Source organism: Camarhynchus parvulus, chromosome 15 (assembly GCF_901933205.1).
Source record: "Camarhynchus parvulus chromosome 15, STF_HiC, whole genome shotgun sequence".
In the NCBI taxonomy this organism is placed as follows: Eukaryota; Metazoa; Chordata; class Aves; order Passeriformes; family Thraupidae; genus Camarhynchus; species Camarhynchus parvulus.
Window position 1 is genome coordinate 2,564,639 of NC_044585.1, and position 23,104 is coordinate 2,587,742.

Here is a 23,104-nt window from a genome sequence, read left to right on the forward strand (position 1 = left end):
GCTGTGAAGGTTAGGGGACAAAATCACAAATGGCTCTGTGTCTCATGCACCACATCCTGGCCTCAGTGAACTGGAAGAACTGGTCAAGAGGTCAGTGATGGGATGCACCTGTGGCATGACTGCAGTTTTATAAACTCATTCTTCTCCCCTCAAAAAAAAAACCCAAACAACATATTCACTCGAGGCTACAGGAAGACTTTTATAAAAATAAAATTTACATTGATTATCTCTACAAGGCCATGTCAATGTTTATAAAACTCCATTAACTTTAGCATTAAAAATATTTTAGGAAGAGCTGATATAATTAAAACATTTTAGTCATGGAATCTTAGGCTCATCCTTAAAACATTTATTTCTAGAAGCCAGGAAGAGGAAACTAGTGTTCATGTGGTTTCCATGCTTCGAAGAAAAAAGTCATTATTACAGCATAAAGAAAATATCCAGTTAGGATAATGAATGTGCAGCCAACTGGCCCAACATAAAACCAGGATGCAAGGAAGTAGATCATCAGCAAAGAGATCAGAGTCCTGTAGCTGGCCAGAAACCTCAGGCTGATCCTGGGTCCCCAGTTCTGGCTCGTTCTGCCCCTCACCACGGGGCTGTACCTGATTTTCTGTATGAGCTGGGGGTTGGTCAGGTGATAGCGACACAGTCTGCCAACAAAATCATCCCTGGAGCAAAGCACTTCCATCTGATCTGCAAACTGACAGAAGAGGCATTTAAAAGTTAGTGTCCTCCTGCAAATGCTGTCATAAAGTAACTTATTTTATGATTTTCTTCATAGAGAGAGTGAGGGTTATAGGGATCAAACTGCACTTGTAAACAGCAGAAATGGCTTAGGTGTGAAAACACAAGGCAAGTCTGCACTAAGAAAAGAATTTGCTTTTCCTGTTTAGAAGCATTCACTCTGCATGTTACTCCCCTGTTCATCAACCATGTGTCCCTTAATAAATGACAGTGCAATGCTTTGTGTAGGAAAAGCAGAATGACAGGTAGAGAAGCAGGCTAATACTACTGGAAAATACCCATCTAGACCACAGTGAAGAAGATGGAGTAAGAACAAACCACGTGTCCCACAGGTACAGCTGGGGCAGAACAGGAATGTGCAGGGGGAAGCCCAGGAGGAGGAGGAGGAGGAGGAAGAGGGGCAGTGCTGTGCTCACCCTCTCGTTGAGCGCCGAGGACAGGCGGAACAGGAGCCGCACCAGAGCCGCGTTCTCGTAGCTGCGGATGGGCTGGAGCTCAGTGTCCCCCTGGTACTGCAGCTCGAACCTTCTTAAGCCATTTATGATCTAGAAATGGGAAAAGAAACACCTCATCTTGCAGCTCCCACCTGAAACAGCTTTTGACTGGCACCTCTCTTACCCCCAGGTAAGTTGCATTTCTCTTGTTTTGTCAAGAACAGCCCCAGCAGTGATAAGGAACTGTTTTTCTCTCACCTGGTACCTGCCAAGGGGTGTGAGGATGAGGCCATTCTCACTGGCAATGCAGTCTGGAAGTTGTTTTTTTCCATTCTCATCTTGAGCTGTCCCACACTTCATCATCATCTGGGTCAGCTGGGCTTCACTCAGCTATGCAAGAATAAATAACACAGTTCTAAAGCAGGTGATTGATCCAACCCCTATTGAATTTATTTGTCACTTCAAAAACTCATTAGCCTTGGAAGTCTTTGACAGCCAATTCAGATACCAAGAACTGCTTAAGAGCACCTCAGTTAGACATTAAAATGAGATAAACCTCTCCAGATTTGCTTGGTCTTGTCCAATTCTAGATTGGTGCTCTGGTTTCTATCTCCCTTAGCTCCCAAGGAGTATCAAAGAGCTGTCTCCTGGGGCACTTCTGTACAAGGGAGTGTGGCTGCAGAGAAATTAATCTGTTATTTTTAAGTTTAACAGTTCATCCATAGCTGCAGTTGTATTTTTATAGCTCTACATTTAGAAGATACAGGACTTGGCCTGTTTGGAAACAAGAGGACAGCCTTGGTATAAACAGGTTTGGTACAAATTATACAGTCCAAAAGAGTCATCACTTAAACAAAGTAGGTTTGATACTTAAAAATTCATAACACCTAATTCCATCTACATTGAAAATGGGTTTTGAAGCAGGCAAAGTTGAGAAGATGTTAGAATTTACTAGCAAGGTCTCTGGACAGCTTTGTGACCCCACACAGTATAAGAGACACAGATGTACATTTGACGAATCCTGACTCTTGTTCTTGCTGCCAAGTTCTTAGAAAGATGCCACTTACCTTAAAGATCTGGCACAAATATTCCAGTGCCTTCTCTAAATATTCATCTGTTTTTTTGATGCTGTCCTGCCCAATTTCATCAAGGTCATTGCCTGTGTAGGAACCATTTGCCTCAGATGGTGTGAATCTAAACCACGAGAAGAAGGACTGGCTGGCCATGGTCTCTGCAGAATGGTCTGATATGGACTTTGCTGTCTGCTGTGCCTGACAAATTAACTGGGCCAGTTTTAACACCTAAAACAGAAAACAAAAATTGTGTGGGACAAAGATAAAGGAGTACTAAGCATCAATACATGGATAAAACTGTGCCTTGATAGCTGCAAGTGAGAGCAATCCCAGCAAACTCACTCCCTTAGTGCACACGGATTTGTGCTGACTGTTAGCTGGATTTCCAATAGGGCAGAGGCAGTTCTGTTGGAGCATTTAAGAAACCTCAGAGCTGCTTAGGTTCTTCAGCTGCTTTTTTAATTTTTCCTACTGCCTTTCTCTGAGTTGCTGGTAGGTACTGGTGACCCAGAAGATGACAAGTAAGCATGTTTGAGAGGAAACACCATATAGTGCTCCAAGGCATTGGAGCGTACATTAACTTAATATTTATCAAAGAGAATTATTTGGACATTGGAGGCATACATTAACTTATTATTTATCAGTAAGTTAATGTATTAACTTATTGAAGAGAAGCAGATTTTTACAGCTGTGCTGGACTGAGACCCCTCAGAGTCCAAAAGTCCAAAAACAAACTAAATTATTCAGTAATTGAATTCAGTGTGTGAAGTTTTCTACTTTTAACTTCTGGTATGGATGCTCAGCACAGAGGAACATCTGTCACAAGAGAAAGACAGGTGCAAAGGAGCTTGTTGCTTACCAAATTCCTGACTTCTGTGCCAAACATCTGTTTATACTGGAAGTCCTGTCCTTCCAGGCTGTAAACATGACTCTTCACCTTAAATGAGGCATCTGTAACAGCTGGAGACCGTGATGACAAAAAACTCCCACCAAGAGTGGGGCTCATAAAAAGTCGGTGTTGACGGTGGGGAATCACAAGTTCTGGCTCCAGGAATAACTGTTCTCCTGGAATTTGAAAAAAGAACTGAAGATGGTTACATAACACTGGTCTTGCTGGGGAAGGAGGCCTTAATTAGTGTTCATTATTTACTTCTCTCTGCCCAGAGCAGGAAATGTCAGCATGCATTTAATGCAGATCATACAAAGCAGCATTTTAAATTTGTAACATTTTTCAACAAAAGACAGTGGAAAAACATACTTCAGACATTGATACTTGTCAAATCTCACCACTCCCAAATTCACTATATCCTAATTATCCTGAAATGCATGCATGACTCTTTTACTAAGTATAAAAACTTTCAGAGATATATAAAGTTTAAATCCTGAAGTACATAATGAAGTAATACAAGAGTAAGAAAAACTGAAAATTGTAATTGGGTTCTTCATCCTTTAAAGAAAAATTGTGAAATGCAATCTATGGTGATTAGAAGAGAACTATAGAATTACTAAACCAATTGACAAATATTAGGGAAGACAGACTTTTGAATGGCAAAACAGCATGAAAAATGGGAGAGAAGTGCACCTCAGTGCTAATGAGATGAGATGTAACTATTGTGAAGAAAGATTGAGACAGGACAACACAAGATGTCAAAATATCCTTTTACCTTTGAGGATCATTTCAGCTAGATTGGGCTGAGCAAAGACCTTAGCTACTCGGAACACCATGAAGGCATTTTTTGGACTGACCAAGTCTGTCCGAAGAGCTCTGTTGAGAAATCCCACAAACAGCTTGGTGTACATGAGCAGGTTCTCTTGAATGAAGGCAGCCCTGTCAAAGTGAGTACAGGATTTGTGAGTACAGCTATTTGAAGAAGTGTTATTTTGTCTACAACCAAAAAAGCCACTAAGGGAATGTTTTATACTGTCTCTGGAAAGATGGTCAATTTACACTGAGACAAAAGAATACTCTCAAAACAAAAACTAGTGTTCTAAGAAATCATTCTCTAGTCTTATATAGGAATTTAACTCAGGTTGGTGCCTAGCTCCTGAAATCCTGCTGTTTTGCTCAGGATCTCCTAGAGGTTTGGCTCAGATCAGTCCCAGCTGCTCCCCTCCTCACCATTTCTCTGAGACACTGCGAGGCAAAGGCTCTGTGCTCTGTGGGGGCTTCTCGGGCGCGTACCTCCAGGGCTGCAGGTAACTCAGCCACATCTCAAGAACCTGGGCAAAGTCACACATAAACCCACATGAGTGCCAGGACTTTATTGGAAAGGAAGGTAGGAAGAGTTTTTTGTTAATTTTTTATTTGTTATAGGAAGAATTCTACTGGTCTAGAAAAGAGAGATGTAAAGACCAAGAAACAGCTGCTGAAGAGCAATAACTAATAACTTAGTTATTAGTTAATAAATAATAGTTCTAGTAACTTAGTTAATAGTTCTAGTAACTAATAGCTAATTCTGTTTAGTACAGACTAAGTGGAGAAGCAAGTACATACTGCTCTGAAGGAGGCATCCAGAGGCCAGTGGCCAAAACAGTGCTGCAAAAAGATATAAAGCTTCTCCTGGACAAACCGAGGAATCACAACCCTGCAAAGAGATTCAAAGACAGTCATGTGTATAAACTGGCAGCAAATTTTAAAAACTAAACACCCAACCCTACCAACCAACAACCCAACACACTTTCAAAAATGCAAATAACGAAAGAACTGAGCAAAATTTGCTCTTTTTTACCTGAAACTACTTCAAGCCATTGAACTTCAACTCAAATTATTAAATAATACTAAACTAACTTTGGCCAGAATCTTCTGGTAGCATTTTATTTTCTCTATAGACTGGTGCAATAGCTGCTGCTGAAGATGCCCTCCCTCAGAGGATGTGAGAAACATAATCCATTAGCTCTCATATACTTTTATTAATGTACTTCTGTATTTAGCATCAAAACAGCCTAATTCAACCTCTCAAGGGAAGCTGAGATTTTTCACGGACAAAGCTCAGCTTTTCAGTTCTGTACATTCATAGACATGCTCATGTACCAACCTTTTAAACTCCTCCAGTGGGCTGGCTGTGTGGGAGTGGGCTGAAGGGGAGAGAGGCTCTGGTTTCAGGCTGTTGCTGAAAGCATGCAGATGTTTCACAAGCAGTCTTACCACTAGCACGTGCTCCTCAGTGGGCTTGAATGACTCCTAGATTCAAAGCAAAAGAGAGGCACCTAATGAGTGTCATTTGCTATATGTCCAGGGAATTCAGGAAAATTATACTCTCAGATCAAAATACAGGAAATGCTCTTTTCCTTCTAGGTTCTTCACCATAGTTTGGTGCCACCTGATTTTGGACAGGTTTGCTCCCCAGGACAAGCTGCATCAATCTTCTGCCATCAGTTCACTACGAAACAGCAGCAAATTTGGATTGTAAGGAAAGTTCTCTACAGTACTCTAATGCACTGAATTTTGGGCTAGCTTTAAAGAACAGAATAACTTGTAGATTTTGACTTACCCTTTCCTGAAAAAAGAATATTCAGCCTTTCATTACGGCTACAAGTTCCTTGCTGCAGAAGCACAGCAGGTCCTTTGCTTATACTCATGGCTGGCTGTACTGAGTTCTCCTTCCTATGCTGGTATCATCGGCCTTACAGGAGAGAACAATCCTAGACAGTTACAGTAAGAACAGGAACTGGTTTGAGTCCTGTGAGATCCTGTTGGTTCCAACACCCTCGGGGGGAGAACAGCCTGGGTGGGAGCAGCACCAGGAGTGATGGTGAGCCACAGTGATGTTACTCATGAGAAGGGAGTGTGTGACAGAGCAGGGAGGCGCACGAGGCACAGAAGTGCTGCTTCAAAGCACAAACTCCTTTGCTACTAAGAGTAGTGAACTAATACCAATCCACCACTGAAGGCAGATTTTGAGGTTTGTATTCTGCTCCACAAAAGTTGAGAAGAATAATGTACATGAAATGTAAGTTACAGCTGCAAATATAATGGAAAGTGCTGGAAAGGTGTACTGGATTAGCTGCAAGAAGTTTCCAGTGCTTGAGACAGGGAGGGAGTGTCTGTGTCTGTGTTTATGTCCTTTCTCAGCAATGCCTGAGGCACAGCAGATGCCTTTTTACACTCTCTGAGACTCTGAATACCCTGTGACATTCACTCCAGGCTCCATGACAGACACAGCCCTGCAGTGCAGCCAGGCCTGGGACTCTCCTAAGGGGGGGTTAAACCTTTACCAGTTCTAATGAAGGCTGGGCTTGTTTTTGACAGCTCTAACTTGTATCAGCACATTTTCCACAGTCCTGATGAGTTTATGCAAGAAGGTAGAACTCCAAGAACTTGTGTGGTCCTTGGAGTTTTGGACCAGGATCTCCACAGCAATTAGAGAGGCTGAGTACTCTGCTACAGGCCTTGAAAGGTGCAATTTTAAAAACCCCAAGCCCCTCCAAAGGTACCTTTGGAATTTACAAAACCACCCTATTTCAATACATCATTTTGGGAGATGTTAGTTGTTTCTCCACATAGCAGTTCTTACATTTCCTCTTAGCCTGGATCACCACCATTGTGAATATCACTGGTTTAAAAACTACTTTTCCCCACAAGTGTTTTTGTTGTCAAACCTTTTTGCACAGTATGGATGTGTGCCACTGTTAATTCTTAATACAGTAATTAAATTAATATAACAGTAAAAAAGATTTAAAGTAGTACTTTCTATGTTCCTTTCTAAACAGCACCTTGACATATCATAGCACTTAATTAAAACAAAATAAAACAAAAAAAGGATTGAAGAGCAGGGAAATGCCATGTAGCGCTAAAGAGCTTTACAGTACATAAGCTCAACCCTCCCCATTCCCAAAATGAAGACCCAATGAATAAAGGGCTGAAGTAGGAAAAGAGGAATCAGCAATCTGTTCCAACAGGAATGTTTTTGCATGCACATTTCCTGAACAATCTGCAAATGTACCACTTGTGCTTTTGCAAAAGTGGACAGTCAAATTGACATTGCCACCACAAATTTAGTATTATCCAATGACATTTCCTTGGCTAAAAACCCCCAGATGTTACCTACCTTAATCTGGGTGACAGCCATGCAAATTCTGATCTTTTCTTCCACGCAAGGTTTGCTTAAATGACTACTGAGTGAGGCAGAAATCTGCCATTGGTGGAGACAGCTTTGGTGCCAAAAAACAGCATAGCTGGTAAGTCTTACATTGCAAGAATGCATCTCTAAAAATACAGTTTCCAATCAGTCCTCATAACATGCTAGAGTTTAATTCTTTTCTCCATCACCTTTGCTAACATCTCTCAGTATCTGTCTCACTGAACAATTTGGTGAATTTCAATGCAATGTTCTCAAATTATAAAACCACACCTTGGCAGAAGGAGCTGCTGTACAGCCAGCACCAATACACTTGGCAGATTATATGATGGAACAAGATTCTTAAAAAGGAAACCAAATGAAAAGATGGTAATACTTGGTATGCGTGGAGGGCCTGGTAGCTGGATTGGGCAGGACTACCGTGGTGTTTACTGGAGATACTGAGTCGGTAGTGGAGAACCTCCAGCTGAGACAACAGAAACAAAAAGGAAGGGGGGAGGGAAAAAAGGAGAGAAGAGAGCAAGAGAAAAAAAAAGTGAGAATGAGCCCAAGGAAGAACGGTGGGGGGAAAAATGAACATCACAAATACAGTCAGGGACAACATATCACAATAACAACTGCAGCCACAGTATCCTCTTTTTTCTGGTGTTCAGTAGATTGATTCCATAGTATTTCTTATCCACTTGGAAATACAACTGGGAGCAGGTGTCAAAAAATTGGCTGTTCTCTTTGCTGAGCTCAGAGCAAGGACTAGTGGGGGATATGGAGCTTTTGCCAAATAAATTCCCCATTTCACAAGTGAATTGAACTGCAGCAACAAGGATTTACACACTGTTTGTTAAAAATGGAGTAAGAGAGCAATATTCTGCAAGCCTTTTTACATTGGTTTTGAAAACTTTGTCATTTCTTCCTGCTCTGCTGGAGAAGCACAGTTGGTATGTAGAAGAAGCTCAAATTGGACTTTCCTGTCCAGAGAAATCCTGTGTCTTCTCTCTACTTAAAGGCTTTTTGAGAAGGCTGCAGTTCTTGTGAATTTCCTCAAACAAGGATATTACTTTTGCTGTGAGGGAAACATTACAAATCTAAAAAGGCAAAGACATACCTAGCACAAGTATGCTGATGCAAAAGGCACCTTGCCATAACACTGAAGTCTCTGCAAGCCTCAGCCAGATCCCTTTTTGAAGGAACAATCTGATCAGTATTTTCTGACTATGACAGTGAAGAGGATACTGTAGCAACAGCGACACACATGTATGAAATTAATGAAAAAACATAAAACAAAAAATGTACACTACACAGACCCCAATGACTGTTGTCAGGCATCTAAACTAACTCTCCAGATCACACCTCTGCTGTCTTTAAACAGCCTCTACCCCATCTCCTCTGCTGTCAGTTTGGCAGCTTTTGGTTCCACACCCTTGGAGTGGCAGGATTGTTCCTGCAGGCTCCCCAAGAGCTTGGGCAGATTGTCTGCTTTCCCCTGCCACAGGAACCTGCAACCCCCTGGATTTTCATGGGTGTTCCACATGCAGTGCTGGGGGCTGAACACCTGGCATTGGAAGGTCAGGAAGCATTACATAAAGTTTGATCAAACTACTTCTTTTAAGTGTTTCTTGTGGTAACAGCAGAAGGGAATAGGAAAAAAGCTGCTGCACACTTGGACTCTAGATCATCAGAGAGAGAAAAAACAAACAGACAAAAGAATTGGAAAATAGTTGAATTAAAAGGGAAAACAATGACAGCATAGCAAATAGCATCAACCTCAGGTTCACAGCAGACCCAAGAAGAATTCAAAGCTGTTATGTGTATCTTCTCAAAAGAAACTGTTTACTATTCATTCCCATTCCACTGCCTTCTACTTATAAAGGGAAGTCTGTGATGACATTACCAAGGCTTAAGGAAAAATCTATGACTCTCCTTCTCAAGAAAGTTACTTATCTGAGATCTGTTTGGCCCATGAAAGCAAACAAATCTGGCTGCTGGACAGAGTGAGCAAGTTCTGCAGAACCTCACCCCACCTTCCAAAACAGAACTGCAGCCATTTCATATCAGTGATGGCCAAACAGCTCTAGATCCAGCACTGAATGTCACTAATTGCTCTCCCTCCCAAACACACAGAAGGCTAAATGCAAACAAGTGAACCTGCAGAATTATCAATCATTTTAAGAATAAGGTATAGGGCCATCTTGGGTTTCCAGTCAAAGTCTTTAATGCTTGTGTTAAAACAGAACTTCCACTTCTGGATGTTCTACTTCCTCATCTGAGGAACTACAAGGCAGACTGCTCTCCCTCAGCCCACCCAATCTACAAAGTTCAGTTTAAGCATCACAGGCTAATGAACAGTCCTGCCCCAACTGATCTGGAACCTTTCCTCAGTCCTGCAGGAGAGATCCTTCATCCATTCATGTATCTCATGGGGAATTCCAGTCCCCCATTCCACTGCTCCACCCCCCAAAGAGGAAGACTTCCTATTTTACATGTTCATGATTACTTCCCATCAAAAATGACACTAGAATACCATTAGGGAGTTATGGCCTCAGGCTGTGGCTCAACACACCTTGTGGAGGATCCTGAAGTGCTGATTTCAGAGAACTGTAAGCTCTACCTAGGCCCTACTCCACCATAACGTGCAGAGTCATTGTCTGCAACTGCTGCTCCCTAGTGCTAGAAGAAAGCATCTGAAATACAGAGGGTGAACAGAGGAGAGAAGTTTAAAGCAATCATCATTTCTGGCCTAAGCACAGCGCTTGATGCACAGAGACTGGACAGACAGACAGACCAAAGGTACTTCAAGCAAAGCCTTTCCATCACAGGTGCACAGCCATGCTGCTGGGAGTCCCAAGTGGAGACTTTGCAACATTAGTGAGTTTGCATTTTGACCTCAACTTTGAGAATAAAAGACAAAACCCATCACATTTCAGCTCTCCAATGTTTTTCCCTAGCAAAATATAAATATGTTTTATTTCATATCCTGTGGAGTGAAGGATTAGAATTTTTCAGTCAACTCCCATATTGCACTTCCACACAGGAATAAACCCTGAGTAGCTTTTATTATTTCTCTCCCCTTCTATGAAAGTCCCACTGTGACCCAGAGGGAATTCAGAGGATCAATATTTTCTCCTTCAAATTCCCTTTACATTTATAATGCCTTCAATCTTAGCCTCCCCAACACTTACTTACTTCTTACATGCAGTAGTTTGTTACTGAACAGGCCACCACAAACTGCTTACAACAGTGGATTATCTGAGCAAGAGCTTGTCAGATAATCCAAATTCTGCAGCTACAGAACTGCTTCTGACACCATTATGGTGAAAAGCATATTTTGGAACATGAAACAATAAAAATAGCAGTTTAGAAAGACTTTTTAAAATTTGGATTTAGGCTAAAAATGGTTATGGATGTTAGAAATTACTAATTGGTATTTCAGTAACAGTTGCTATCTCTGCTGGAAATCAATTTTGGCTATTTTTAGCAGTCATGTTGCCCCAGTGGGATTTAACACAATGCTTTTATAGTGGCATCTTCTCAATCATTAGTACTTTGATATCGATGTTCAGATTGTTGTGACCATCCCACAAACTCATCTTGAACAAAAAAAAAAGAAACAAAAACCAGAACAAAACTAACACAACTTCTGCAATGAAGGCAAATCTGGATGACACACTTATTCACAACATTCTTTGTAACTGGATTATCAACTCTGGCACACTTATGTAGATACTCTGGTAAGTTATTTCTTTCCTTTGGACCAATACACAAAAATAAATTGTGCACAGAACAGGAGATTTACCCCAAGGTAAGAGCTCAACCACCAGGTGATGTTCATGAGTGCAGTACACACTATTACCTTGACATGAGGGGACTGCATTTTCTGATACATTTCCAGTGAGTAATGATGAAGCCACATTTCAACAAAGATCTGCAAAATAAGTATTTTATCAGCTAGGGAAAGAGAAGTAATCCCACACTGTCAGTCAGAAGACAACATAAGGAAGACCACAGTATATAAGTTGAAAACTAAGCTGTACTGGTAAATAGGCAGCACCTATTCAAGATGTTCCAGGTTATGTCAGTGGCTGAGATGACAAACTCTTAGCACCTGGCCAGGCATCAATTTGTCAGCCCAGCAACATGACAGGAACTTGTTTCAGAACAACTGCTAAATCCAGCTTTTCCTTCCCTTGATAATGAACAAAACCAACTTGGCTGTGTTTAACCTTTGCTTTTGCATAGAGCATAGAATTGGTGTAAGATTTTAAAAAGAAAATCAGATGCAGAAACATTTCCAGAAAAAATACTCAAATGCCCGAGATCAGTTGTTAGATCCTTAGTCTAAGAAAAGGTATTAAGTGCCTTTCCAAGCTACAACTTAACAGCCTCACAGTGGTTCCTTGTTGCATTAACAGGAAGCAACAGCTGCACTGCTCAATTCCAAAACCAAGCCAAAGCAAACTGGCCTATCTGCCTCTGCTTTAACAAGAAGAGATCCCTCAGTGAGCAGGGCATTTCCTTCCTTAAATGCCAGGTACCTGAAGCAGTGTTTCTGATCTCCAGATCTCCTGGGAGGCTGGGTCAGCGTTCACAGAGGGCTGGTGGGCAATGTGCCTCTTCAGCAGGCTGGTGTGGTGCATGCCATAGGAGGAGAAAGGCACTGCTGGGGACCTGGAGGACAAATGCATGGAATGACACAAGTCAGGAGGGCTTGGTGCAGCACAGGGGGATGGAGGGATGTATCATTGCTCTTAATCAGTATTTCATACACTTTGAAACAGTCTTTCAAACTGCATAATTGATTACACATTTCAAACTTCTGCAACTTCCTTTAATTACTAATCACTTCAACTATAACCAAACACTGCACCACTGCTCCCATGTAATAAGTCCACACAGATCAAGTGTGGAGGTGTTTTCTGTTGTTTGATTTTGTTTCAACAAGCCATATTTTGCCTGCACTGTTCCCACAATTTGCCCGACACTGGAGCCATTACCTGGGAGTAGGGGAAGGGATGGCTCCCCCAGGGTTTGAGGAAGGTGGGGGAAGGACACTTCCTTCTGTGGGCAGGAAACACTTGAGGTACGTGTCCACCAGGATGAAATAAGCACTGTTGGAAGGGCTGACATGATGGGTCACAGGTGAGTTCTGCAAGAGACACACAGATGTATCTGGGGTTAAACTGCTTTAAACCAGTGCTGGGTGTGATGTCAGACCCCCTCAGCATAAAAAAGCAGAAGCCCAGTGTTAGATAGGGTGAACTGGCAGCAAAGACCCCTGGGAGCAAAGGAAAATGAGCTGTGAGAGAAGAGCTGCTGCAGCAATGACAGCAAGAAGAGAGGCAACAACAGGCAGAGGAACCAAACAACCACAGCCCACAGCACCAAGCTGTGGTTCTGACTGTAGAGAAACCCTCACTGGGTACAGGGGAAGAGAAACCATTTGGAACCCACTGCCTGCTCCTTGCTGCCATGACTGCTTACTGGTGAATCCAAGGTGGGGATTTTGTTTATTATCCTGTCTTGGATCACCAAGTGAACCAAAGCAATAACAAATTCCAACAGAACAGATGGAACTGTTGTTAATTTAGCTACACAGCACCCCAGCAGGCTCTCAGAGTATTATGGAGAAAGGCCAATACTATTTTAAGGGAAAAAATGTGAAAGGTACTTACCTTCTGTGTAATCAAACTGATTGCAAAGTAAAACATGTAATATTCAAATGGATCTGGAAGAAGAGAGTTAAGGATCACATAATAAAAAGCTGTTGGATATTGGGAGATGCTGAATAGACACAACATTTGTACTTTGTCAATGCTAATGTACCTTGCTAGAGCTTTTGAGCAAATTCAGCCTTGGCTTCTTGCTCTCCAGCTGCCTGAAACATTGGTGATTGAGGTGTTCTCTGTGTGACAAAGTGTTCTGTGCTACTCTTGGCACATCTGACTACTTCAAACTGAAACCAGCTCAGCTACAGCTACACTGCTTCCAAAAGTACTCCAGCTGCAAAGTGAACGTGCCCTTTCCTACCATATTGCATAAACTACAAGCAGTTACAAAAACAAAAATTGTGAAATACAGGCTCTGCTGAGAAACACTGGGAATTTTGTTGTTGACTTCATTAAGGCCAGAAATTCCTCCAAGAAGGGGTTATAAGAGGACACGTTTATCTTAAATTGTAATCTAAACATTTCTAATCAGCCCAAACTCTTCAGCGTGACCATGATTTACCCCACATAGATAAGAAATGTTTAACAGAAACACTCATGATCTCTCAGTCTTAGATATTTTTAAAAAAATTGGACACTCAACAATTAAAAGGATACTAAGAGCCAAATTCAAACCTAAACCACCAGATGAAGGAAACTGGACTTTGTTGTGGTATAAAGAGCACTCTGGTAGAACTTGCTCTTGTATTGAAGCCTTCACAGGGCCCTGAAAGACAGAGTAATGAAATATTAATCATTTCATTACAGAGCAATGGAATATTAATCTGGCTACTCAGCATATTGCAAAATATGTTTTCAGACAGTGAGATTGTGCATTCCAGCACTCTGGGGTGATCTCTACATTCAGCTCAGTGATTTTATTGCATTGCAGGGGTTCTGTGTCCAAATGCAGCGTCTTTAGAGAACTCTCAGCTTTCTCTCTGAAAATGAGTATTCAGTATTTTTTAAATTTAAATTCAGTATTTTCTTAAAAAGCCTTTACAGCAACTTTCCCAGTTGGAGTGGGAGCAGCAGAGTATTGGTGTTTGGCTGCTGGTTTTGTCCAGGTAACTGAGCTGTGGACCAGCAATTACCATATATTTAAATGAGGTCTCCTTTTGTCAAAGCCTGTAGGACTATCTGAACCCATTTCTAGACAGCAGGTAGGTGGCAGCAATAGAAGAAACACAGCAAAACAACCCTGCAGATGAACACTTTTGCTGGAAATGTGACACTTCACATCCAGGAGAGCAGACTTCAAACACACAGGCAGGGAAGGCACTGCTCTGTGATAAACTCAGAAAACTACTTTCAATCCTGCAACTACCAATAACCACACAACTCTCTCTGGGGACAGAGTAAGAATGACAGTGCAGCTTTCCTGGCTGAACACACACATCCAGCTGCTGAGAACAACAACCTCCTGGAGATTTTATGGCTGGGAACTCTCCTCCTCCACTCAAGAGCCATTTCAAGAAATGGGTCTGCTCCTAACCTGGAGCACTGAGGCTACACCTTGGCCTACACTGAAATGTAGGTACAAAGTGCATCCAAAGTTCCAACAGCTGCCACAACAACTACATTCCCTTCTTACAAACTATTCAGTTACTCACTGGAAGATATGAGACTGGGAAATCATATCTGTACTCTTCTGCTTGGAGTTTGTAAACCAGCTTCATCATTGGGCCACTGCAAACAAGCATCAGAAAGTGAATCTCATGGTAAAAATCCCTCTGCTGTCTCACTTCTGTGAGCTTAGCTTTGCACAATGGAAAAAGGCCAAACACTGGTCATTTGTTCACCAATCCATTTCCTAATCTGTGCTGAAGTGCATGAGCTCACCTGGGATCCAGGAAATCCAAAGCCACAGAATATTCATTAGGGTTTGTTCTTCCCTGCAGGCAGCGGAGGTTCCAGCCCACGATGATGCCATCCAGGCTGCCAAAAATGCTCTCCACCAGCCACGGGAAGATGCCATGTAGTTCCTGCAGGGAAAACAGACACAAAGAAATGTCAGCCATTTATTTATGTCTGTTTCTGGGTTATCACAGGGCAGATCATCCATTCAAAACATTGCACTATAACATGGCAATCGTGGCAAAGCTATCCTGATTTCTGATCCTACTGAAGTTACAACAATGCTCATCAGCACCACTTGCAGTTATTTGCCACATTTTATAAACAAGTTTTCTTTGTAAACTGAGGCTGAAAGGAATTAATGAAGGGCGGTGAAATGAAACAACCCCTTAATGACTAGAAAAGGTTCTTAATTCTTGGCAACATTGCATTCCCACTGTTTCACTGGAGGTCCCCAAAACCCAGAATCACAGAATCAGTTAGATGGAAAAGAGCTGAGACCATCGAGTCCATCCTGTGACCAGACACCACCGAGTCAACCAGACCGTGGCACTGAGTGCCAATTCCCTGAGCACCTCCCTGGGCAGCCCGTTCCAGTCAGATTGTCTTGATAAGACAAAGAGGAACAATCTAATCAGTAATACAAAAACCAGTTTCCCTGAATCACGCCAAGGAGGGAGGTTCCGGAGAGGCAGAGGCTGCTCACCTTGGCAGGCAGCTCCTCGATGACCGTCTCCAGATCGCGGCACCTCTGCGCGAACGGTTTGTTGACACAATCCGCCTTCAGCGTGGCCTGGTACAAACCACAAGGGAAATGCGATCACGGCTGCCGGGCAGGGCAGGACAGCACAGCACCTACCGCGGCCATGACCGCCACAATCCCCCCTCAGCATTCCCTCAGGGCAGCACTCACCGCGGCCATGACCGCCACAATCCCCCCTCAGCATTCCCCTCAGGACAGCACTCACCGCGGCCATGACCGCCACAATCCCCCCTCAGCATTCCCTCAGGACAGCACTCACCGCGGCCATGACCGCCACAATCCCCCCCTCAGCATTCCCTCAGGACAGCACTCACCGCGGCCATGACCGCCACAATCCCCCCTCAGCATTCCCTCAGGACAGCACTCACCGCGGCCATGACCGCCACAATCCCCCCTCAGCATTCCCGCCACACCCGGGGCTGCAGCGGCCGGGACAGCAGCACCGTGCACCGAGACACCGCTGAGTGCCCGCCCGGCCCGGCCCGTTCCCGGTGCATTCCCCCGGCAGGAGGAGGAGGCCGTGTCCCCGCACCCACCAGCAGGAAGCTGGGCTGCTGCAGGTGCGGCCCGGCCATGCCGCCGCTCCGCTCCGCTCTACTCCCGTCCCGGGCCTCAGCGCGGACCCCGCTCACTCCCCGCGCCCGCGCGGCCCTTGCGCGTCACGGCCCGCGCGGATGACGTCACGGCGGCGTTGCCATGGAGACGGCCCGCGCTGAGGGCGGGCAGGGCCGCGGCCACGGCAGGGCCGGGGAATGACCCGAGCTGGGAGCGCCGCTCAGGGATCACCGAGGGCACCCAGCAATCCCACCCTGTGCCTGCCTGCCTGCCTGAGGGCCTTATCCAAACACTCCTTGAACTATGCCAGGTTTGCCCTGGGGAGCCTCTTCCAGTGCTCAGCCACCCTCTGGATAAGAACCTTTTCCCGGTATCCAGCCTAAACCCAGACTCAGCTTTGTGCCATTTCCTCGAGTTCTGTCCCTGGTCACCAGAGATGAGATCAGTGCCTGCCCCTGTAATGCCCCTGTGAAGGTGTTTGTGAAAAACGCTAATCACGTTTTTAAAATTTTAAAAGTTTAATAGTAATAAAATGGTTATAAAGATAGTGATACAATTAGAGTAATAATAATTTGGACAATTTGAATTAGGACAATATGAGACAATAGAGACAAAGAGTTATGGATTTTCTGGGCAAAATAAGCCTGAAAAAGGACACCTGTTAACAAAGCATTAACCCTTAAAAGCAATAGCCTGTTGCATATTCGTACACCTCATACGTGATGCATAAATTCCATTCAAACACAGGATTCTGTCTGGTTATTGTTAACTTCTCCTCTGAATCTTAACACCGCCTTAGAGGCAGGAAACAATTAATTTCTTCTGATAATGGAGCAATAAATTCTTTTTCTCTGAAAGATTCAGGTGTCTTGTGGCTGCTATCTCACTGCGAGTCCTTTCTTTTAAAAAAAGTATCCTGCATACCATAGTTTCTATTTTAACATTTTTTATAACCTAAAACTATATTTAACACACTACTTAAGAGAATTAATACAGCATTACTTTCTAACGCAACACATACAATATTCATTTTAATATTTGCGAAAAGCCAATCATAAAATAGGCATTTTTCACGCGTGTCCTGGTGGCATTGCTGCCGTGTCCTACCCGTCCCTTTGCAGACATAGACTGGCTGTGAGGGAACGCTGCTCCTCCCGGGGTCTGTCCGTCCTCCAGGTGGGGATAACGAGCTGCTTCTGCTCCAGAACAAGCTGCTGGGACTTGATGGCAAGGATTCTGCCCTGTGTTTACTTGGCTGTGAAAGTTGTATGTGTCAGGAATTAAGGAAACGTAGAGCTTGTGGTGTTTTCAGTGGGTGATGATAGTAAAACAGGGAATCTCCGATGTGGGGAATGATTGGTATCTGATTCTATTGATTCAGAAGGCTGAACAATTGCTTCATTAAACTATACTATACTATATTAAAGAGATGTTATACTACAAAGAATACTAAACAATACTAAAAGATATTAAAGAAAACTCGTGACTGTCTCCAGATGGCCAGGACACAGCTTTGAGTGATTGGCCAAGGAAACAAAACAATCCTCAGCAGAATCCAACTGACAAATCCCTTTAGGTAAACAATCTTCCTAGCACATTCTACATGTGCAAAACAACAGGAGCAGCAGGTAGAGATAAGAATTGTTTTTCTCTTCTTCTCTCTGTGCTTCTCCAGGAAAAAACCCTGAGAGAGAATTATGTCTCTCATTTCAGAGAATGTGAATGCCACAGATGATAGGATTGGAGAAAGAATGCAAGAGGAAATAAAGGATTGGGTGAAAATGTGGAAACACAGCACTGGAGGTGAGGTCAGTGATGCCTGTTCAAACAGACAGCTGCATGGGAGAAATGTATCCAATTATTTGAAGCACTAATGGGACTGCTGAGAGCTGTGGAAGGACAGTTTGGTGTGCTCTGGAGCCTGCTGAAATCGATGCTCTGGGTTCATTATCCCTCTTCCACAGAGCATTTTCACATGTATATATCAAGACTGCAGATGTATTTTCCCCCCATTTTGCAGATGCAAAGACCAAAGTCCAGAAAAGTCACCTTACCTAGGTTTCCTCTGATATGCCACTTATCTAGGTTTCCTTTTTCCCTTCCTCCCAGATTTTAGCTACCTTGAAGCCACAGCAACAAGAAAGGCTTTTTTCTGTTGTTGGTATGTTTTTCCTGAGAGAAGTATCCCTGAGGGAGTTGGAGGCTGAGCTGGTTTCTACAAGTATGGATTCTGTGGTTTTGGGCTCGTTTTATATTTTTATCATTCATTGTCAGAGGTTTCTGACAGGCAAAGTGACTAACCAGCCATACCAAGAGCTCTCCTGGGTAGCCTCGCATTTTGTCACCTTGGTGTAATCACTAGAGCATCAATCAAACTGTACAGAGGTAATTGGGTTAATGTAATTGTCATAAAGATGAATAACTCAATTTGTGCATAGAATATTTGAGCTAATGCAACACCCAGTTGCCAGAAAATCCATGAAGAAAAGAGAGTTTCTAAATCTTGCAGTGCCAGCTTGCACTGTTGCTGATGCTCAGGTTAAACATTTGGGACAAGAACCAGACTGTGTGGTTCTGGTGCTCACAGTGCTGGCTCTGGAGCTCACACAGCCTTTTTTTCTGAAAGCAGTACTAAAAACCTTTGAATTAATCCATATGGGGCACCCACTGCACCATCCACAGGCATTGATGGGAAGTTTGGGTTCAGGAGTGTTATATCAAGGCTTTAGGAGGTGACTTTTCCCCTTCAAAATGAAGCGTTTGTAGTGAGTGATGCCATCTTTTATAGAGCTGGTGGACATCAGAGGGAGAAACAGGAGCTTTGGGACACTCCAGCTTCTCTTGAAGTCTGACTCAGGTGCAGCAAACAAGTCCAAGCTGGGAATGTGTGACTGTAACTGTAACCTGATTTTGCTGATTAATGAAAGGAAAAGGCAAATTAGAAATAATCTAATTTAGAGAAGTAGCACAGGCATCAGATAACATAATCAGACCTTGTTGCTTTTGCAGGATTAATTTAGTCTCTTCCTGTAAGTACAGGTTAGAGTGTTCTAACTGTGGAGATCTGTCAAATGTTTTCTTTTGGCTGGAGAGTTGTTTGGGTGTTGATATGTCAGGGATGGGTAAAATGATTAGAAAATATCCAGTCTGTTCAGCTGTGATGGGAACAAAACCAGACTACCAGTTAATGAGAAACCATCTGGAACAGGGCCTGGATTCATATAGGTGGGGAGAAAAGGGGAATTTTCAGAACTGTCATTATGTTTCTAGCCCAATCAAAGTAACTTCTGCCTCCAAAGCTGTTCAGTTCATGCAGACATCAACTTTATGCTGTCCCTGATGTGCACAGGCCTGCTAAGGCTGTCAGTCAGAGTTCCACATGGCTGGAGATGAGACTTCATGTGTAGTCTGGGAAAACATTAACTCACCCAGTGCCTGTGATGGCTTCTCCTGTGAAGGAAATGTTAGCAGCATTGAACCACTGCAGGATGAGGCATCCCCATCTCCACCCAGTTTGAATGTGTGCAGCTCTTTGGGCATCCATTGTCATTTTTCCTAATGATTTCTACAAATTTGTTGTATTTTTGCCTGGTTTCTGCAGGCAGAAATTGCTTAAGATATTGCATGACAGCATGGTATCAGGAGTTCCAGCTCCAGCTTGCCTCCCACAGTCTTGAGAGCACCTTAAGAATAGTCTGATTTAATAAGCAGTGTATTTTGTGACTGTTTATGGGTACTTGGAGTTTTGAAATTTTGGCAGTCCCATTTTGAAGATTTTATTCTCCATATGAAGCGCTAGAAATTTGGTTTTCATTAAAATTGGATTTCTTGCATAATCACATGAATCCAGGAGCTTGAGGCATAAGTAATCTCAGTATTTCAACACTTGGGATAAAATATGAGTTCTGGTGGCAGAGTGTGTGAACATAATGCATTATGCAGGGGGATAAAGCAACTCTTGGATCAAGAGTCTGAGGAAGCTGCATATGGTGACCATTACTGAGTTTTGCTTTTTTATTATAGAGGTTGAGGTCTGGGATTGAGCTTTGAAAAGTAAAGCCACACTTAAGGTTCCATTTTCCATTCTAGTTGCTGGTGGTCCATGATCTGTTTTTAAGTAAGATTGGCCTGGGCAAGAAAACTCTTTGTGCCATTTGTGAGAAGCTTTTCCTGTTGATTTTGAAGGAAATAGTGCTTCAAGCTGATAACTGCTTTCATGTCCAGAAGTTTCCCTGTTTCTTAAACAAGATCTTGTGCAGTAAGATAAGCATGAATTGCTCAGCTTTAACTAACACTTGAAGCACGCAGTAGGAGCTCTGCTTGCTATTTTTACTTTGCCAAATTGATGTTCCTGTTTCTCAGTTCCCCAGGTTTCTGCAAAGTGCCACTGACAGCAAAGTCACCTTCTCCTGATGGGCTGCAGTTCTGCCCCTGGGGCTGTAGAACAGGGCACTGTGCAGGAGGGGCTGCACCTGCATCCTGCCCTGGGTGTGCACAGTGCTACCCACAGCCTGAGGGGAGGAGTGGGCTCCTGATTAAATGTTCTTCTGCCTCTGGAATTTGCTACAGAGCCCTGAATCAGCCTCTAAATCCTGTGCATTTCCAGCTGTGCAATCTGGGCCTTCCAGAGAGAATCTTTATTTGTCAGGTAATTGCTGTTCTCACTTAGAACACAGACCTCTTTGTGTTCTGACACATTTCCAAGTGTTTTCCCAACTGCAGGATATCCACCAGTGTGGTGGAGAAGCATCTGTCCAGCTGCAGAGGGGCAGTGACAGTCCTTGCTCCACAGTGCTGGGTACCTGTGAGCATGGTCACTCTTTCTGTGTCCCTGAGAGGCAGCTTCTCCAGCTACAAGATTTGTGTTAGGTGAATATTCCCAAGGAACCTGCTGAGCCATCACCATGGCAAGATGTCCTTGGATTAGTTTGGCATCCAGGTCCTTTTACAACCCCTGTACTCAAAAAAACCCAAGTAAACTCTAAGCTGCTTAATAAAATGAAATATAATAAAGAAGAAATAATAGCCTTAGGAAGGGAGGCAGTTCAGAGCTATAATATGAATGGAATAAGCTGTAGCTGGTTGGTTTTGTAACTGATACAATATTTCATGTTATTTTTATCCTTCCAGTTAAAACCAGATACTGCCATCCTTAAAGAGCATGGAATCAATTTAATGATACCTTTAATAATCTTTGCTTTCCTTTTGATAGCCATATTTTGGAAGCAGAATGTCTCTCCCACTAATGGCTGTCTGCCAACTGGCTTTCATCTTTATCCTTTCTGATTCTGCAGCCTTCTACCCATGTGAATAATTTGCTCTCAGATCATGTTGTTTTTAGCTCCTGGCAGTCAAGAAGAGAGAAATCAATGTAGATTTCTGGGGTGAGTGACCAGGAGGTGAAACTTGAAAGCCTTGAATATTGGCTGCTTCAGCCTGACAAGCATAATGAAGTGTGCATGAATGGGGAACTGCATGGAGCCATGGAGGAGGATCAGCACAGGACCTCAGAAAAGACTATAGAAAAGAACAAATACATAAGATCTCCTGAGGCAGAAAGTAGGGACTAATGTAAGAAACTTTTGTGGATACTGAACAACTTCTGGTGTAGATTCACCTTTCAAATCTTTTACTCACATTTATTGTCCCCTTTCTTTTTTAATTTGGCTTAACAATGTGGGAGGCCACAGGTTTTCATGAAGATGCTTACAGACATGGTATTGACTTTTGTATTTAGTCAAACACACTTTTAAATATATTTTGGATTTACATGACTTTTAACTTCTCAGAAGCTGGCACTTTCTTGTTCCTTGAAGATGGAAGGTGGATTTGTTTCCTTGCAGTACAAGAGCTGAAATTGCTTTTCTAATGTAACACCATTTTGAATGTAACAGATATGCCATGAATCATTATTTGCTTCTTTAATTTTATTTCTCATTCCAAGTGGCCAATTCTGTAACCAAACTTGTCATGATAAAATGGCCCAGTGATACAGGAGATGGAATTAAGTGTGGAATCAAGAGTTTCTGCTTTGGATGCTGAGCCAAGCGTTCAAGAGCGTTTGAAATGTTGAAATGAAAGAAACTGTCTTGAACAGCCTGTTCTTATCCTGAACCAGATTTCTTGGTGTATTTACAGCAGTACTGAACAGAACTGAGAAATGGGCCCAGAATTAAAATTTGGGACCCAGCAGGACAGGCCCTATTGCTTTTCTCCCTGGGGTTTTAGAGCCAACCTAAAACAAACTGTGTGCAGGGGCTCCAGGCTCATGGCTGCTATGTGTGATAGCAGGACACAGAGCAGATAGATTACCAACCAACAATTCATCCTATGCATGTGAAATTCTCAGTTGCCAGATTTCCTGGGTTGAAGTTTATTTTGTATCATGAGACTGGATTTAAAATAAACCCTACAGTAGTACATAAGGGCTTACAGGAATACCATAAAAAACAGAACATCACATTGTTCTGTTCTCCAAAATAATAAAACTTTATAATCTTGCTTCTAAATATGAAATATTGAATAGTGAATGTCACAGTAGGTGCCTGTAAATCATGCAAGTTTGGAGAGTAAGTAAAACATTTGACTGAGGGGAAATATAAATTTTTATTGCTGCCGTGTGGGAAATGAATGTGATTTGTAGGATTGCTGTTGGTTAAAATGAAATACAGTTTATTGCACAAAGAGGAAGGGATTCAGACAAGTGCCATGTGTGGGGTTATTTCTGTTGTGCTGTATAAGTATATGGCTTAACTATCAACAGCTCCTGTTCTAGGGAGCTCAGAGACTGACTGAGAGTAGGAATCGTGCCTGGGCTGGGCTGTCATTCGAGGATAGAGTTCAGATTGTGTGGCAGGTAGCTTATGCCTCCATATCCTGTTCCTATGTCCTTCAAGTT

At 42.9% G+C, this 23,104-nt stretch overlaps 1 protein-coding gene across 2 annotated transcripts; it reads right to left on the reverse strand.

The window, feature by feature from the left end:
• Positions 1-187: 187 nt before the first annotated feature.
• SMPD4 (sphingomyelin phosphodiesterase 4) lies at positions 188-16,307 on the reverse strand. 2 transcript variants are annotated; one of them, XM_030959146.1, is made up of 19 exons: positions 16,188-16,307; positions 15,595-15,681; positions 14,874-15,016; positions 14,645-14,720; positions 13,650-13,758; positions 12,999-13,051; positions 12,321-12,472; positions 11,862-11,994; positions 11,180-11,251; positions 7,709-7,798; positions 5,290-5,435; positions 4,749-4,839; positions 4,374-4,474; positions 3,919-4,082; positions 3,114-3,319; positions 2,249-2,482; positions 1,440-1,571; positions 1,164-1,292; positions 188-703 (listed from the first exon to the last, which is right to left on the reverse strand). In XM_030959146.1, the coding sequence occupies exons 1-19, from the start codon at positions 16,224-16,226 to the stop codon at positions 377-379; spliced, it is 2,484 nt and encodes an 827-aa protein (XP_030815006.1). In that variant the 5' UTR covers positions 16,227-16,307; the 3' UTR covers positions 188-376. The 2 variants fall into 2 exon arrangements, with proteins under 2 accessions (XP_030815006.1, XP_030815007.1); XM_030959147.1 differs by lacking the exon at positions 7,709-7,798.
• Between the last annotated feature and the right edge of the window lie 6,797 nt (positions 16,308-23,104).